Source organism: Marmota flaviventris, chromosome 14 (assembly GCF_047511675.1).
Source record: "Marmota flaviventris isolate mMarFla1 chromosome 14, mMarFla1.hap1, whole genome shotgun sequence".
NCBI lineage: Eukaryota > Metazoa > Chordata > Mammalia > Rodentia > Sciuridae > Marmota > Marmota flaviventris.
Window position 1 is genome coordinate 61,317,270 of NC_092511.1, and position 18,304 is coordinate 61,335,573.

At 40.8% G+C, this 18,304-nt stretch overlaps 1 protein-coding gene and 1 long non-coding RNA gene across 2 annotated transcripts in view; one reads left to right on the forward strand and one right to left on the reverse strand.

Moving 5' to 3' along the window:
* The window catches only part of LOC139701799 (uncharacterized), a 34,591-nt gene extending 19,999 nt beyond the window's left edge, over positions 1 to 14,592 (reverse strand). The window contains exons 1-4 of the long non-coding RNA XR_011704386.1: positions 14,505 to 14,592; positions 13,740 to 13,852; positions 7,418 to 7,545; positions 372 to 492 (exon numbers count right to left, since the gene is read on the reverse strand). This is a non-coding gene — a long non-coding RNA (uncharacterized lncRNA). The remainder of the gene's footprint in view (positions 1 to 371; positions 493 to 7,417; positions 7,546 to 13,739; positions 13,853 to 14,504) is intronic.
* On the forward strand, positions 9,495 to 16,443 carry LOC139701797 (uncharacterized protein C2orf78-like). The gene is made up of 3 exons (XM_071601718.1): positions 9,495 to 9,585; positions 12,939 to 13,700; positions 14,528 to 16,443. Exons 1-3 carry the CDS (start codon positions 9,495 to 9,497, stop codon positions 16,441 to 16,443), a joined length of 2,769 nt encoding a protein of 922 aa, XP_071457819.1.
* The last annotated feature ends 1,861 nt before the right edge of the window (positions 16,444 to 18,304 follow it).

Sequence of the window (18,304 nt, forward strand, 5' to 3'; positions counted from 1 at the left end):
CTGAGGTATGCAATTGAACTAGAAAGAAAAAAAAAATACCCTGAAAAAGCTGACATAGTTCAAGCCATATCTTTATACTGCCAATCCCTCTTAGATAAGCATTATGCCACACACAACCAGCAAATATATATATATTATATATATATATATATATTCCATAATTAGCAGTGAAAGAGATGGGAACAAATGGCCTCTATATGCAATATTTAGCTTTATTTATGAGCAATTTTTTCTACATATGCACTTGTCTTCCTGTGGGTTCTTGACATTGTGAATCAACTATCTACTTACTCTCTCTAAAGAAGTCCACAAATTAAATAAAGGTTCACTGAAAACTAACAGAACATTTAAAAAAAAAAAAAACAGCTTACCACATTTCGGGTGGGGTGGCACATGCCTGTAATCCCAGCAGCTCGGGAGACTGAGGCAGAAAGATGGCAAGTTCAAAGCAAACTTCAGCAATGGCAAGGTGCTAAGCAACTCAGTGAGACCCTAGGTATAAATAAAACATAAAATAGGGCTGGTGATGTGGCTCAGTGGTAGAGTTCCATCCCTGATAACCCCCCCACCACCAAAAAAAAAGTTTACCACCAAGGAAAATCATTAAATCCCAACTCAGTGCTCATATATATATTATTACCAACTCAGTCCTGACTTACTTTATCACATTACAAGAGAAATTGGTAATACAAACACTCTCCAGGGCATAAAAAGCAAAAGCAATTTAGATAAATTTGGGCTGAACAGACACACCTGTTCCTTGGGTGCATAGCATAACCACAATGCTTTTTCCACAAGCCTCTCTTTGCATGTCTACACAAATCCATCAGATTAACTTAATTCACAATACTTCAGCATAAACTATCATCAATGGAAAAACATGCAATATATCTTACAATGTTGCATTTCTTTAAAATATGACAAAAAGAAAAGTGAGCTGAAAACCCAGAATCTAAAATAGCTATCCATACACTACAAACACATTAATGGGTGACAAAATGAAATCATTTGACAAAAAAGAAAATAATAATTAAGATTTTTATCTCCACTGTATAGAATTCATGACAGTTTTTGGGTTTCCAACCTAGGTATTTTTTAAAAATTATATATATATTTTTAAATTTATATATACACATTTAATTTATATGTGTTTATTTTTTATATATGTATTTAATTTATATATATAATGAGCCAGGTGCAGTAGAATACACCTGTAGTCCCAGAAACTCAACAGGTTGAAGACGGAGGATCACAAGTTCAAGACCAGCCTCAGCAACTTAGAAAGGCCCTAAGCAACATATGAGACACTGTCTCTAAAAAAATAATAATAATAAAAAGGGATGGGGATGTGATGTAATGGGAAAGTGTCCCTGGTTTAAATTCCAAGGACCTGCCCCCCTGCAAAAAAAAAAAAAAAATTAATTGCCTCTTTTATTAACACAAAATGAGACCTCAATGAGTTGACTTGTTTCTAACAAAAAGTTAAAATTTAAAACTCCATGTTAACCTCTCTTTTCTTTATGTTATGCTTACTTTTTTATGTTATCCTAATGTTCTAACTATTCTCCTGGCCTTCCACCCAAACATGCAAGACAAAGAATGTGAGAAGCCCAAGATTCTATAGAGGCTGTTTGCAAGGGGGAGGAAGTCACAGTAACTGCCACACTGGATCCTCTTACATAAGAAGACAGAAAGGATCCTCAGTGCCTCTCACAAATGAAAGAGGCTGATGGCAGAAAGTCTACATGACCAAGGAGCTGTCCTCAGGAAATTATAACTTACAGAACTACAACAAAAATACGGAGTACAACCAACAATTAAAAAAAAAAAAAAATACGGAGAGGGAAATTTTACAGTCAGCTAGGTCTTCCACCTCTCTAGAATTGCTTCTAATGTTCAGAGTTCATTTTTCAAAGAATCAACTCATAGAAAAGAAGACCCCTCCTCCTGGAAGTCAAAAGAAAGTAATATCAATGTGTATAAGAATGCAGACTCAAGGCTTGTCCATGAAAAAATGTCTACAATGAAGAGGGGTGGGAGAAGGAGAGTAGAAGAGAGTTACCAGTCTAACCTGGCCCAGCCCAGGCCAAAGAAAATAGGGGTCAAGGAGAAACTAAAGAGAATCTTGGGCCACATCATTCCCCAGAGAATGCACTCAAGGAACTTCCCCCTAGGGCTGGGATTGTGGCTCAGTGGTAGAACGTTAGCCCAGCATGTGTTTGGCACAGGGCTTGACCCTCAGCACCACTTCAAAATAAATGAATAAAATAAAAGTATTGTGTCCATCTACAACTAAAACAAAAAAAAAAGAAAGAAAAACACAAAAACTTTTTAATCCCTTTCTGAATCCTTGAAAACTGCAGTAACTTCACTCATCAAATCAACTTCTATGGTTCCACAACCACTATATTTGCTCAACTTAGATGTCTCTTTCTTCCTTCTCCAGAGATATTAACTATATACGTTAATATAGTAATGTATCCCTGTTCCTGCTAATGCCACTAATCATTCTGTTGTCACAGGCCTCACTGGACTACACATGACCTACCTTCCAGCCATTCCTGAGGAAACCGCTGTCCCTCATTCCTAGAACTCTTAGGGTTTCTGTCTCAGATATCCTTCTACCTTTTTAAAATATTTTTTTTTAGTTATATTGGGCACAATACCTGTATTTTATTTGGTTATTTATATGGGGTGCTGAGGATCGAACCTCGTGCCGCACATGTGCTAGGCGAGTGCTCTACTGTGGAGCCACAACCCCAGCCTCTACTTCCTTTTCTTAATAGCACTCAAGAGTGAAATTCAATTCATCATATTTACTCCCCCTTCATCTTTCAACTCTTCAAACATTAGAAGAGGAGAATGTTCCTGCCTTCAAGGAACATTCATTGTCCTGACCCCCACCCAAATTTATTTCCTCTCTTTGTGTTTTCCACATATCATCTTTAACTTCACAAACTGCCACACCAGACCAGAAACAGCAGAGACAAGAAGTGCCTGGTGTATTCAGTGAGAATCCTCTCTCTACAGGCAAAAATGTTAATGTCTTGAGCCTGGAGGACAAACCCCAGGCCATGGGAATACGTTAAGAGAGATAACTGGGGACAATTGAGGAAAACAGGTCAGTTCATTATTCCGATTAGCATGTTCCTCGTGCTGGTCTTCATAATATGCACAACTGCCAGCATGGCTACAGACACAGAGGCTTATAGGGCCCACATTCTACAGCCTGTCACTGCTCACCCAGTAACATGGTTTGATCCTCCCCCTTCAATCTATCTTAATTCCAAGGCCATCTTGCCTGGTCCTTTCTTGACAACCAGGTCCTCCCAACAATCTTTGTTCAATTATTCAGGACTGTCCTCCTGACCCCCTCTTTGTGTTTCGCTCAGAAACTCATATTGTTACCACACTGGGCCTCAAAACTCGGCTAATATATGTCCCAAAATAACAGGATCAAGAGGCTAGGCTTATTTTCCTCACTGGCAGAGGCTCACCTGCATGCCAGGGAGTTAATGTTAATTACTCAGTAAGCAGACTCAATGCTCTTACCATTGCCACAGAAATCATTCACCAAAAGTTTTACAACGGTCTGAAGGTGATAACCCTATCATCGAATCTTTCTATTGTAGGAAAACAAGTTATTGATTGGGGTTCTCCAGGGGAATGACTGATGCTGAATCTAGAGCTTTGGAATGAAAATTACCTTACAGAGACAATTTAGAACATCTGGCTTATAGAGCTGTTTTCCATTCCAACATCACTAGATACGGGTCTAAGGGAGAATTACCACCTGCCATGAGAATGGATTTTCTGCCAATTCAGGACACAGTATGGAAAATAGGTCTGACTGAGGAGACTTTGGGGATCTGGAAGGGTAATTCTCTTTTTTTTTAATTTTTAATTTTTATTGTTGGTTGTTCAAAACATTACATAGTTCTTGATATATCATATTTCACACTTTGATTCAAGTGGGTTATGAACTCCCATTTTTACCCGGTATACAGATTGCAGAATCACATCAGTTAAACATCCATTGATTTACATATTGCCATACTAGTGTCTGTTGTATTCTGCTGCCTTTCCTATCCTCTACTATCCCCCCTCCCCTCCCCTCCCCTCCCCTCCCCTCCCCTCTTCTCTCTCTACCCCCTCTACTGTCATTCATTTCTCCCCCTTGTATTATTTTTCCCTTTCCCCTCACTTCCTCTTGTATGTAATTTTGTATAACCCTGAGGGTCTCCTTCCATTTCCATGCAATTTCCCTTCTCTCTCCCTTTCACTCCCACCTCTCATCCCTGTTTAATGTTAATCTTCTTCTCATGCTCTTCGTCCTTACTCTGTTCTTAGTTACTCTCCTTATATCAAAGAAGACATTTGGCATTAGTTTTTTAGGGATTGGCTAGCTTCACTTAGCATAATCTGCTCTAATGCCATCCATTTCCCTGCAAATTCTATGATTTTGTCATTTTTTAATGCAGAGTAATACTCCGTTGTGTATAAATGCCACATTTTTTTTTTTTAATCCATTCCTCTATTGAAGGGCATGTAGGTTGGTTCCACAGTCTTGCTATTGTGAATTGTGCTGCTATGAACATCGATGTACCAGTGTGCTAAGAGCCAAGTATATGATGCATGGCATTTTTGGTCGAAAGGTGACGCCAGCTAGCCACTGAGATGATATGATTATGTTAAGATTTGCATTCATATGGATATTGGACTCCTGCTGTTCACCTAGGCCGGCTACAGGACTCCTGGAGAGTTCCCATTGGTTGGGGAAGTACAGTAGGAGGGAGTTCCGGGGGAGGAGCTCTCTCTGCGGGTCTGGGAGGAGGCCGCGTGGGTGGAAAAAATCTTCCCGGGCGGTACCGGACATTGGCGGCAGTTTCAAAAAATAAACTTTGTTCCTGCTTGAGTGGCTCGTGATTTTGTGCCCAGCCAGACTGCGGCACCAGTGTCCCTGTAGCATGCTCTTTTTAGGTCTTTAGGGAATAGACCGAGAAGGGGAATAGCTGGGTCAAATGGTGGTTCCATTCTGGAAGGGTAATTCTCAATATAATAAGTTGAAAAATGTTATCTATTATAACATTTCCTTTCATAAGGAATTGTACCTTCACAGTATGTGTATTAAATCCCTATGTTTTAGGGTCCAGACCCATTCAAATACCCATTCAAATTTTGTGATGCCTCACAAAAATCTATATTATGTTAAAATTGTGTAAAGTGTATGCTACAACAACATTTGAACTCTATGGCAAAGTTCAGCACAAACTATAATGACTCTCAAAAGGCTCCTTGTAAAATTAAAAGTACCATGGCAGGAGGCCCCTTAAGTACCATCCACGTAGGAACTACCGAGGCACCTGAAACACCATGCTAAATGGCTCATCTGGTGGCTGAGAGCTGGGACTGTTGCTTTGACTGCAGCGGAGACACTGCATCAGCAAGTCCAAACACCCATTACCTTCAACAATTCCATAAGAATGTTACCGAGACCTGGCAAACTCAAGAACATATGGATCCGGATCATTCAAACAAAATTCAACAACTAAAAGATTCTATTATTTGACTAGGAGAATAAGTACAAGATTTACAATGGGCTCAGAAACTTCAGGGTCACTGTAATATCACCCAATTTTGTGTCACTAGAGATCCATATGATGACACTGAGACACAAGGGCAAAATGTATGTAATCACCTAATGGACTTGATCTTTTTCATATCAATACTTGTTTGAATTAAAATTACAATCTCAAGTTCTGCCATAGAAAATGCAAAAACATCTACTTTTGATAAGAAATTTGGGGCAGTTTAGCTAAAGGGATTTCTTCCCTCAACTCTTTGAAATACTTTTCTACACATATACCTGGGTTACTAGCTATAACTATACAGTTAATTTATATTCTAGTTCTGCACAGTCTTTCAAGCAGGTTGGAAATGATTAAACCATCAGGAAAATATGGTTCCAACATTAATCATGCTTGCAATGCTCCAAAGGACCTGAACTCCTGAGATCATGGAAAGTGCACCCTGTTTTTGAAAGGGATACAATGGCCTTGATTAAGGGAAATGGGCTCCCCAATGATAGGACCTGCTAAAATTGTTTTCCTAGAACTAACAAATCTGTTAATCGTCACCTTGATTATAATAACCTTTCTTCTCCCTATTCTTAATTGTGTACAAAAAACATTTTCTTAATGAGGTGACCTGTCTGGCTCAAGCCCTCTCCAGAATACAGTGCAACTTTCTGAAACCACAAAAGGAGGACTGTGCCTGAGCCCCAAGTCTACTCCCACATATACTCTTCTTAAGCCTAAAACACCAGAGAACCCATGTTCTTTTCCAGAACTCTGAGAGCAGGGGTCCTCCTACTTGACCCTTTCTCAGCAAGAAGCAACCAGATCTGAAATCATTGCCACTATTCATTATGACTTTTCAGTGTCTAGAATGAAAGATATGCAAATGACAACCCCAAAACAGTGTGGCCTACGAAGAGGGAGGGAGGGAAAATCAGAACATTGATAACATTGATCCTTTCCCAATACTTCCTTTCCCAGTGACATAAAAATCCCTGGGAAGGAAGCAAACATCAGTCAGTGACAAGACATCCCTGGAAAAGGGCAAGCATTGGACCTGTCCCAATATATCCATTCTCAGTGATAGGACAATGCACCCTCCATTCTTGCCCTATGAAAACACTGCCAATAAAAACAAATTTCTAGGTTTGGTAACCTTTTTCCTGAATGCCCACCTCCTGTTAAAGTTTTCAATGGGTAAGTTACCTCCCAGTGTGTAACCTATATAAACCCAGACCAGCAGCCATTTCTAACCAGAAAGTCTGCCCATCTGATGCCTGACTCCACAGCTGAATAAAGGCTTTGCTGAATTCATGAGGTCTGCACAAATCTCCATCATCTCCATCTCCTTAATCTATAGTAGCTGTGGATACCATTGATTTCTAAGAGAACATAAGGAATGATCTGGCTTACAGATACTCACTGTATGTTCTTAGTCTCATATTACATGCCAGTATTATAGAAGTAAGCTATCTGAGGTATGCAGCTGAGATAAAAAGAAAAAAAAATATACCCTGAAAAAGTTGACATACTCCAAGCCATATCTTTATACCACCAAACATTTCACAATCCCTCTTAGCTAAGAATTATCCCACACACAACCAGCAAAAAAAAAATATATATATATTCCACAATTAGCAGTGTAAGAGATGGGAAAAATAGGCCTGTAAATGCAATATTTATCTTTATTTATAAGCAATCTTTTCTATATATGCGCTTCTCTTCTTGTGGGTTCTTGACATCGTGAATCACACTATCTACTCACTGTCTCTAAAGAAGTCCAAAAATTAAATAAAGGTCCATTGACAACTAACAGGATATTTTTTTAAAAAACAACTTACCACATTTCTGGGTAGGGTGACACACGCCTATAATCCCAGCAGCTTGGGAGACTGAGGCAGGAAGATCGCAAGTTCAAAGCATACATCAGCAATGGCAAGGTGCTAAGCAACTCAGTGAGACCCTGTCTCTAATAAAACATAAAATAGGGCTGGTGATGTGGCTCAGTGGTAGAGTTCAATCCCTGGTAAACCCCCACCACCACAAAAAACAAAAAAAAAAACAAAGCTTACCACCAAGGAAAATGATTAAATCCCATAGCTGTACTCCCCCAAACCAGCTCAGTACTCATATATATATATTATTACCAATTCAGTCCTGACTGACTTTATGGCATTACAAGAGAAAGTGGTGAAACTAATACTCTCCAGGGGATCAAAAGCAAAACCAATTTAGATGAATTTGGGCTGAACAGACACACCTCTTCCTTGGGTGCACAGCATAACCACAATGCTTTTTCCACAAGCCTCTCCTTACATGTCTACACAAATCCATCAGGCCCTAAGCAACATAGTGAGATCCTGTCTCTAAAGAAAAATAAAAAGGGCTGGGGATGTGAGGTAATGGGAAAGTGTCCCTGGTTTAAATTCCAAGGACCCATCCCCCCAGCAAAAAAAAAAAAATTAATTGCCTCTTTTATTAACACAAAATGGGACCTCAATGAGTTGACTTGTTTCTAACAAAAAGTTAAAATTTAAAAGTCCATGTTAACCTCTCTTTTCTTTATGTTATCCATACTTTTTTATGTTCTCTTAATGTTTTAACTTTTCTCCTGGCCTTCCACCCAAACATGCAAGGCAAAGAATGCAAGAAGTCCAAGATTCTATAGTGGCTGTTTGCAAGGGGGAGGAAGTCACAGTAACTGCCACACTGGATTCACTTACATAAGAAGAGAGAAAGGATCCTCAGTGCCTCTCACATATGAAAGAGGCTCATGGCAGAAAGTCTACATGACCAAGGAGCTGTCCTCAGGAAATTATAAGTTAAAGGAGTACAACAAAAATCCAGAGAGGGAAATTTTACAGTCAACTAAGTCTTCCACCTCTCTAGAGTTGCTGCTATTGTTCAGAGTTCATTTTTCAAAGAATCAACTCACAGAAAAAAAGACCCCTGCTTCTGGAAGTCAAAATAAAGTAATATCAATATGTACACGAATGCAGACTCAAGGCTTGTCCATGAAAAACTGTCTACAATGAAGAGGGGTGGGGGAAGGAGAGCAGAAGAGAGTTACCAGTCTAACCTGGCCCAGCCCAGGCCAAAGAAAGTAGGGATCAGGAGAAACTAAAGAGAATCTTGGGCCACATCATTCCCCAGAGAATGCACTCAAGGAACTTCCCCCTAGGGCTGGGATTGTGGCTCAGTGGTAGAACGTTAGCCTAGCACGCGTGAGGCACTGGGCTTGACCCATGAATAAAATAAAAGTATTGGGTCCATCTACAACTAGGAAAAAAAAAACTTTTTAACCCCTTTTTGAATCCTTGAATACTGCAGTAACTTCACTAATCAAATCAACTTCTGTGGTTCCAGAACCACTATACTTGCTCAACCTAGATGTCTCTTTCTTCCATCTCCAGGGATGTTAACTGCATATGTTAATAGAGTAATGTATCACTATTACCTCTTATACTGTGAAACATAATTTATAACATATTCATAATATTTTAATGAACATATAAGAGGAACATGGAGATGATATCCCTAACACAAGAGCCTGAAGGAAGGGAGCCATGGGGTGAGCCCATTATGTCCCTCTTGCAGGGCTTCACCTACCAGAACTGAGCCATTTAGTTTCTATTATAACTCTCCTGTCACTTTCTCCACCCAATCAACTCTCTTGTCATTTTCCCCACCCAATCGCACCTTCTCCTTGGGAGTCTGACCACTCTATTGGCTACTTCATACCTTTAAACGGCCAGTTTTGTGACATCATTCTCCCACCAAACCTACTGCCACCTGCTAGAATCTTAGGCTTGCCATGTAGTTGTAAACAAATTTGGATCATCGCAAGTGACCAGTGACCAGTAACCAGTCATTAGAGTGGCCAGTAAACAGTGACCAGTGAACTCCATATTGGGAAACATGCATTCTCTAGCCTCAGCCACCCACACATCCTCTGGGGTGATCTCCTCATCCTTTGTATTTGATGTGACCTCTTCTCTGACCATGTCAGGTGAGTAAAGAAACTTTTAAAGTTTTTCATTAGACTTTTACCTGCCTCAATTTACTAATGGAGTCAAAAGAGCTTAGAATAATAGGGGAAAGGATAGAACTAGAAATCTGGACACCTAATTTCATTTGGAATTTGACATGTACTAGGTATAGAACTGGACTATCTTACTCTCTCACAAAATCTGTTTCCTGATTTGCTACATGAGGATAACAGATTGCCCATGTTCTGGTCCCTTACTTTTCTTGCATCTTGAGGGGCATGTTTATAGAGAATGAAATCAGATTTCATGGTTGTGTTGTTTCAACTGAAAGAGACAAATCCTAGGCAGGGTGGAAACCAAGAGGTTTCCTCTGTAACAGTTTCCCTTCACCAAGATTTCTACTTCAGTATTTCAAATTTAGTGCTGTTCATAAAAGGGACATTCACATATTTGGGAGTTTTCTGTTTAAACTAGGTGAAAAGAGAAATAGGGAGAGAGGAACAGGAGGACAGGGCTGTAAGGAGGCAGATGTTCTTGGGAAAGCAAGTTTGTGACTGTTTAAGCACAAGGCAACAGGAACTCGGTGGAGGAAGAAAATATAAAAATAAAGGAGAAGAAAAGGTTTGAATAATAGAGATGAAGAGAATGATGTTCTCGAGAAAAAAGAGGTGGGTTGGGATGGATGTGGAAGAAAAGCAAAGATTTTATTTAAACCAACAGACAGCATAGATTGAATCTTCCCAGAGGCTGGTTTAGAGAATGTTTAGATTAACAGACCAGCAAGGAAACTAAGACTTGAATTAGGGTATCACTGGGGTAAGCAGGTTATCAGAAAAGTCACACTTGGCTGTTACAGTTTTTCTATGATCTCTTTCAACACAGATGATGTTGACAGTTTGAACATGAACATGTTAGAAGTATGTTTTAGAAATTATTCTTCCTCCAAACATGCCAAGGAAAGTGGTTCTAGACAGAGCTGGGGAAATGGCATTTTCCATGTCCTACTTTGTTCTGATTTTTAAACTACAGGGATTTCTAAAAAATGTTTTGTCCAAACCTGCATCAGAAGGACACATTCCTTTGTGAGATATAAGCTGTCAAGATGAAGCTGTTTTCCATCTTTACAACGGTTTTTTTTTTTTTTTCTAAAACAGACAATATACAAATAGTCATTGATGATTTCTAAATCTAAGAACCGAAAGAAAGAACTATATAAGAATAAAAATTCAAGCTCACACCTCTAATTCCAAGTTTATTTAAATAATTATGTGAAGACTTTTTGTTTTGTCTACATTTCAAATAATTTTTCGGGGCTGGGGTGTAGGGTAGCTCAAACATTTTTGTATTAATTTTGTTTTAATATAAAAGGGAGAAGAAAATATCAGAATAAAAGACAAAAATTGTTTTAAATTTGTGATTTTATTATACTGTGATGGTTTTCTCAGACTTTAGGGACAAGATTTTTCTCTAAATGTGATAATAAACTAGGCTTCTATGATTTTGTTAAAGCATTTTTTCTGGTTTTTTTAATAACCAAAAGGATTATCAGAAAATGTGTTTATATTAATTGAAATATCTACCTAGTGGAATTAATGTCTTTTATTTGGTGTTGGTAATCCTTAGAGGAAGAGAAACAAGAACAGTAATGAAATTACTTTACACTTATTGTTTTTTTCTCTAGTATGTACAAAATTTATTGTGTCCTTCCTTCTGTCCTCCTTCCCTTCTTCTTTCCCTCACTCCCTCCATTTCTCTCTCCTTCCCTCCCTGCCTTGCTCCTTATGCCTTCCTTCCTTCCTCTCATTCATTCTTTCTTTCTTCCTTTCTTCTCTTCTTTCCAGTTCTGAGGATTGAACTCAGGGTCTCATGCATGCTAGGCAAGCATGCTACACAAGCTATATCTCCAGGATATTTTATTTGTTTTCTCAGATAGGATCTTGCTGAATTGCCCAGAGTGGCTTTGAATTCCTGGTTTCCTGCAATCCCACTGCCTCAGGCTCCCACGTGCTGGGACCAGAGGCCCACCACACCATGCCCAGATTCATCATGGGTTTTGGCTTTAGTTTTCGCTTCTCCACGTGGCTACCCATCTGTTCACTTTACTTAAATTTGTGTTCACTTTACTTAAAATTACACACATTTTTAGTATAGTTTCTCTGTCTATATGTACTGCTTGAGAATGCATTCAAACTCACCTTCAATTATGAGCTTTGTTTTGATTAACAGTATTCACTAAAATCAAAGAGAAACATTCATAATATTGTATGCATGATAACAGAACTCATTTCTTAGCAAATTTGATATACACTCACTTTTGCTACATATACATATGTTCATTACTATCTAGTCATTCCTTTTAGTTCTGAGCTGGTTTTGACTTTTGCTTCTATCTTTCCAGAACATACTGTAACTCCCTCCAAATGAAACTTTTTGCAATATCTATTTATTAGTTGTAGTTCAACACAATACCTTTATTTTATTTATTTTTACATGGTGCTGAGGATTGAACCCAGGGCCTCGCATGTGCTAAGCAAGCGCCCTAACGCTGAGCCATAATCTCAGCCCCCACATGAATCTTATGTAATATGACACTTTTATTCATGGATGAATTATCACTGTTGGTATTGTTATAACCACACCAAAGATGAGTAACCTGAAGCTCAGAAAGTTTTAATTTCTTTCAAGAAGCATTTCTTGAGAAACTGAATTTCAGGTAGTCATTTTCATGTAGGATCAGCAGTTAGGCTGAAAGAGGGCAAAGAATGACGCTTAAATTATCATTTGGATGGTAAAACTGAACTCCAGGAAATATCATGTGACCTGGACAAACAAAAGGAGATACTAAAGATCACTGTGGTGATATCAGTACGATCTTCTATGAACAGGGAAAAACAAATTTCTGTTTCTCCAGATTTCTGGTCTTTGGAACAAGAGTCCTGGCCAGGGAGTAAGTTTCCATAATCTGTTGCTGATTTTGAACAAGTCGATCTCACTTCACTAACCCTTGGAGGACTCATTTGGTAACTGGTAATGTTGGGGTTTTCTCTGAGTTTGAAAATGCTTCAGTTCTAGGGCAAATTCAGGAGTCAATACTAGTGCAGGCTCAAAGGAAAGGTAGGACAGGTAGAAGGATGCTTTTAGGGAACAATGTGTGAAGCAGACCACTTGGGACTTCTGGGCCCAATTTGAGACAAAAGGCAGGTAATCAGAAGAGTACTTGCAGCCATCCTAAATGGAGTGATTTGGGGTCTCTCAATGATTATTGGAATGAGGGCCTTCCTGATTACTACAACATTAAGATGTCATTATTCCTCGAATATTGTAAGAATCTGTCTGTCTCATCAATATTTTCACCACCCTCTTCTTCCTACAGAAAATTTCCAAAATTCTTCTTTACATGGAAATGCTGAATCTCTGCAGCTCTCTCTTCCTGTGGTGACCAATGCAGCTTCCGGGACAGGAAGTGTCTGCAACTTCTCCAGAGCCTCTGCTCCAGCTGCCACTTCAGCATGGTTACTGCCCTCAACCTGTGGCACCTCCTTCCAGCCACTCATGGGCAGTGCCTACCTTTATCAACATGCTACCACAGCCATGGTGTCTGGGGTTACTGGCCAGAACCAGACTCCCATGGCACCTGCCCCCTATCCAAGTATTTCTGAGTGGTATATCCCAGGAAGTGCTGAAAAGAGCTCCTCTTCACTCGGGGACTTTAATCTGACTGTCACTGACCAGAATACAGCAGATTCTTCCCTATCTATGACATCCCAGTATGACAAAACTTCCGAAGCCAATGTCATGATCCCCGGGTATCCACTACTATCTGGTAGGCTCGTCCAGGTGACACTATCTCAGATTCCAAATCAAGGACGTTGCCTCTCACTACCCCACCAAGAAGGAAGCCAGGTCTACTACTATGATCAAAACTCTCTGGGGACTCTGCTCTCTGGAGAACATTGGCCCTGCCTGCAATCCTATGGCTCTGTGCCATATGCAGGAATTAGTGCCGCTGCCCCTCAACCAGAAATGGTGACAGTGCTGAAGGAAGTTCAGCCCACAAATGTCCTACCATCAGTCCCTACACCTGTGACCTACTACTCTGTGTCCACTCAAAGTATAGAAGGAACAAATTTTCAAGGTGAGTACAAACAGCAAAAAGGGGAAGGAATAAGATTACCATTCGAAAGGAGGGTCCAGTTTTCAGCTGGTAACTGTGAGTCCACACATCCCTAGAATTCAAGTGCTGAGATTTTAACCACAATCTTGTTCAGCAGTCCCCATTTTCAGACTCTGTAAGAGAAGCATGCAGCATAGCATAATGGCCACCCATGCGTTTAAGAGACCTCTAGGACCCAAGACCCCCGTCCATGCCCAGCTATGAAACCATGGCTGGCGGATAAGGGTCCTGCACTCAGTCCAGCTACATAACCACACTATAAATATATTTCCCTAATTTTACTTTGGTTTAGAAAAATACATCAACACATATCAGGGTGTGACAATTTAATTGTTCCTTAATTGACTGAAGGATTTAACCTCTGTATGTAGAGATGCTGTCCAAAGCAGGAGTCCAAAACCCCTGACCTTTCACACTGATTTCATGAGCAACAGCTCCACCCTCACCTAGTTCATGGTGTTAAGAGTTCTTACATTCTGGGGAGAGTGGAGAGAATTGAGAGGCCCCTATATGAGAATGAGAGACTTCATGAAACAGTTTTTCGGTGTTTCCCACAGAGGAGACAAGTGCTCTACCAGAAACCCATGCTGCCATGGTGATGGACCAGCCCAAAAGTAAGACTTCAAGGGATCACCTGTAACTAATACGCAACTCTTAACAGATACCTGTCAGTGGTCCTTAAAAAGAGCTAAGAGAAATGCTTTCTCCACCGTAGGTGGTTTCCCTGAATAGTGTGTTTCTGGGAAGGGGGAGCATCCTACTTACCATCGTCCTTGATTCCTTTGCAGGGATGGAAACTTCCCTAGGGATGGAGGCTTCCTTGGGATTGCAACCTCCAAGTCAGACATTTTGTCTGCCACAGCCTCCAGAAATCCCATACATCTGCAATAACAGAAAAAGCCAAATAATTGAGAAAAACCCACAAACTGAACTTGGGGACATTTCCACAATAACTCCAGTCCAGAGTTCTACTGATTTCTTGGCATTGCCTCCAAATCAAAGCCAGGAACAAACAGAGATTAAGAATTTGTGTGAGATTAACACCATGCTCTCAGAACCACTGGATGCCTACCAAATTGCCATGGAGAACAAGGATCCTCCACTACTCCCTTTAGACATCCCTGAAATCCACCAGCTTCTGGCCTCCATTGGTCCTCTGGACCAAGAGGAGAAGCCACATTCTGAAAATATCCATCTAGAAAGGAATAGCCTGAGTCTTGAGGACCAAGGCACACTTGAAAATGGGATTGAATTTAGCAGTGGTTTTGCAGACCTCACTGCACTGCTGGGGGATATTCAACTTCCTGAGCTTTTCAGTTCCTTAAAAGACTTTGACCAACCTGAAAGTCCCACAATAACAAAATCCAATGACACCAGAGCCATCACGGTGAATCAGGGTAAGGAAATCACAAGCGCCTTAAAGGGTCCTAGTGAGCCAATGAGGAAGAACAAACATAAAGCCTCAGAGTGTCCTGATGGAACTCCTCAGGCCAAAATGCAGCTAAGGGACCTAGAGTGTGCATTAGGAGGAGAAGTTGCTCACAGGGATGCAGACAGTAGTAGGGCCCCTGTGCACACAGCCAAGCACTCTATCAGCAAAGCTCAGGAAGCTGCATCCAGCAGGAACAGCAAGGCCAAGGGCCATGGGCAGGAAAAGACCAAGAGGACCAGAGAAAACAACTCCAGGAAAGCCGACGAGAAGAAGCAGCCAGGCAACAAAGTCAAGGCAGAAGAGAAGCCAACACTGCCCAAACTGAAGAGGAAGAGGAACCAACCTGAGCTTTGCCAAGAGACCTTTAAAAAGCCTTGGAGCTGTCTCGGCATGCACATGCTGGAGTCGGTGCAGGTTTTCCACGCACTGGGGAAGAAGAATGATAAGAAAACTGGGCTCTCTTCCTCCCGGGCCCTGGGAAACTCAGGCAGTACCCAAGACCCCCGTCCATGCCCAGCTATGAAACCATGGCTGGCGGATAAGCGTGCTGAGAAATCACAAGTCAAAGCCCAGAACCCAGATATCAGCGCTAAAGGAGAAGGTCCCGCTCCATCCATTTATGAGCCTCCACCACCTGGGAAGGTTAAATTGGTACCTTTGCCTTTTCTGACCCTGGAGAAACCTCCACCTCGACCAGTAATCAATAGGAGGCCACAGTCTCTGGCTTCACGGACACCCACTGGGGCTTACCCTGCCCAGCCTGGTCCCGCTAGCTCAGCTCAACCCATGGCAGTCAATCAATCCCAACCAGCTACTGCCAACCCATCTTGGATGCGTCCTGCCAAGCCAGCTCAGCCCGTTTTGACTCATGCCATTCAGTCAGGTATGAGCGCTTCTACCCAGCCTAGTGTCCCTCGGTCTGCTGCTTCTGGGCCTGCACCCTACAAAATATCATCTTGCACTTCTCTCCATTGGCAACCAGTTCCCAATGTTGGGACCAAGCCCCAGTCACAACCGCTCAAGTCTCAAAACCAATATCTACTCCAAGACTTTGCCTTACAACCAATTCCATGGAGGAAACCCAATGTTCCTGGGCAAGTAGTATCAACTCCCATCACCAAACAGCAGAGGCCAGAGCGGGAAGCCATGAAGAAGAAGGCTCAACAAGAGCGTCAGAATGCTGCCAAGTACACTGCTTTGGGGAGAGTGCAGTGCTTCATTGAGAGGGAAAGAGAGATGGAGATTTCTCACTACTATGGCTACATAATGTAAGAGCTGCTGAGATCAGTGGTGCCACTTAGGGACCAAATAGTTTTCCACATGTATATAGATAGAGTGATACACATTTATTTATTCTCAGATGCTTTCAAAGTTTAATAAAATTATATAAAGAAATGTAATATAATTCACTAATACATAATAAAGAGGCCTTCTGATACCACTGAGAATTGTTAGAAAATAAAGAGGCCTTTGGGTACCACATGGGTACCAAATAGTGTTCTCATATACACATAGATAGATAGTTGAAAATTTATTCATTAGGCACAGTTGAAAAGGTAATATAGTTCAATAAAGAAATGCTATATAGTATTGATTAGAGGGTAATAATAAAGAGGCTTTATGTTGCCATTTGAATACCAAATAGTTTTCCACATATATATACAGAGAGGTACATAGATACAAAGGTATTCACTTATAGATTTTTAAGACTTAATATAGTTGAATAAAGAAATGTAATAGAATTGTTTGAGAGATAAGTAATAAAGATGCTTTCTGGTACTGCTTGGGCATCACATAGTTTTCTACATGTGTAGATACAAATTTTATAAATATGTAGATACAAAGAGACAAATGTATTCATTCTAATATATTTTTAAAGTTTAGTCAAACTGAATGAAGAAATTCAATAGAATTGGTTAATAGATAATAAAGAGGCCTTGTGTTACCACTTGGCTATCAAACATTTGTCCTCATAGACGTATGAATATGTACTCATTCCAATATACTTTTCAAACTTAATAAAACTGAATAGAGAAATGTAATGGAATTGATTAATAGATAATAAACAGGAATTTTGAGTTTGAATGGCTGTTAAGTGTGGTTTAGTTTGATAGCGGTGGGGATCACAGCCTGCACGAGAAGAAAGGAAGTCAAAGTTGGCCAGGATAATAGAAGTAAAGGCTAGGAATGGGGGAAAGAGGAAGGCATATGATCCAGCACTAGGAAGGCAAAAAGAAGAGAGATGTATGGACTTACTGGAAGAATCAGGAATTGGCAAAATGGCTGACCAATAACACAATGTTTGAAACTAGGGTTAAAATGATAAAATGTCAATCAAGTTGAAAATGATAGGAGACGGGCTCAGGTTGACCAGAAGAAACGCAAAAATCAAACAAAAAACATCTCATGGAGAATGGCCTAGTTTTGGGCCTACCTGAAAGGCATTTTACAAAAGAAGATTCAGGGCACATCTCCACCATGTTTGGGTCAGTTTCCCTAGCTGGGAAAGGTGAATACAAAACACAGGGAATCTACCAGGGGTGTCAGAGGGTTCACAGTTACCCTGAGGGAAGCTGATAACCTGAGACTTGGCCAAGTGAACTGCAGCAGCATGAGGCCCACCCAGAACATGGCCTGGAATAAATCACCACTGACTCAACACCCATGCACCAGGTCTGCAAAGATGCACTACTTGAATTAACCTTCACACACAAGGCCAGCATCACTCTGACACTTTACTAATAGTCGAGAAGCAAGGCCTCAATCTGAGGCTTGTATCCTCAAGTCCTCACTGTTGGCAAGGGCCCCCTGCAGGCAGCCAACCAGGCTTTCAGAGCATAGCATGGAGACTTTGGGGTAGAGGATGAGGAGAGAGATCACACTTGAAAGGGGGGATAAATACTGAACTGAGAAGCCTGTCAGGTCCTCTTCCATTGATTCTGGCAAGCGCTGTCTTCAGGGACCATTACCATGAACCAAAGCTCACAAGAAAATAATCACTCCTTGGCTTCCATCTCCACCCAACGCAAGCACAGTGCGCATGCGCAAGGAGCAACTTGCCAACAGCTGCAGGACCCAGCAGCCCCAACAGCTTTCCATTCCCTCAAAATTGCCAGTCACCATCTTCACCACT

What these genes read in the sequence shown, in the direction of transcription:
- LOC139701797 (XM_071601718.1), top strand. Translation starts at nt 9,495, where the DNA reads ATGCATTCTCTAGCCTCAGCCACCCACACATCCTCTGGGGTGATCTCC. An exon ending in CTCTTCTCTGACCATGTCAG is followed by an intron (nt 9,586 to 12,938) that starts GTGAGTAAAGAA and finishes TTCTTCCTACAG; the next exon opens with AAAATTTCCAAAATTCTTCT. An exon ending in AGAAGGAACAAATTTTCAAG is followed by an intron (nt 13,701 to 14,527) that starts GTGAGTACAAAC and finishes ATTCCTTTGCAG; the next exon opens with GGATGGAAACTTCCCTAGGG.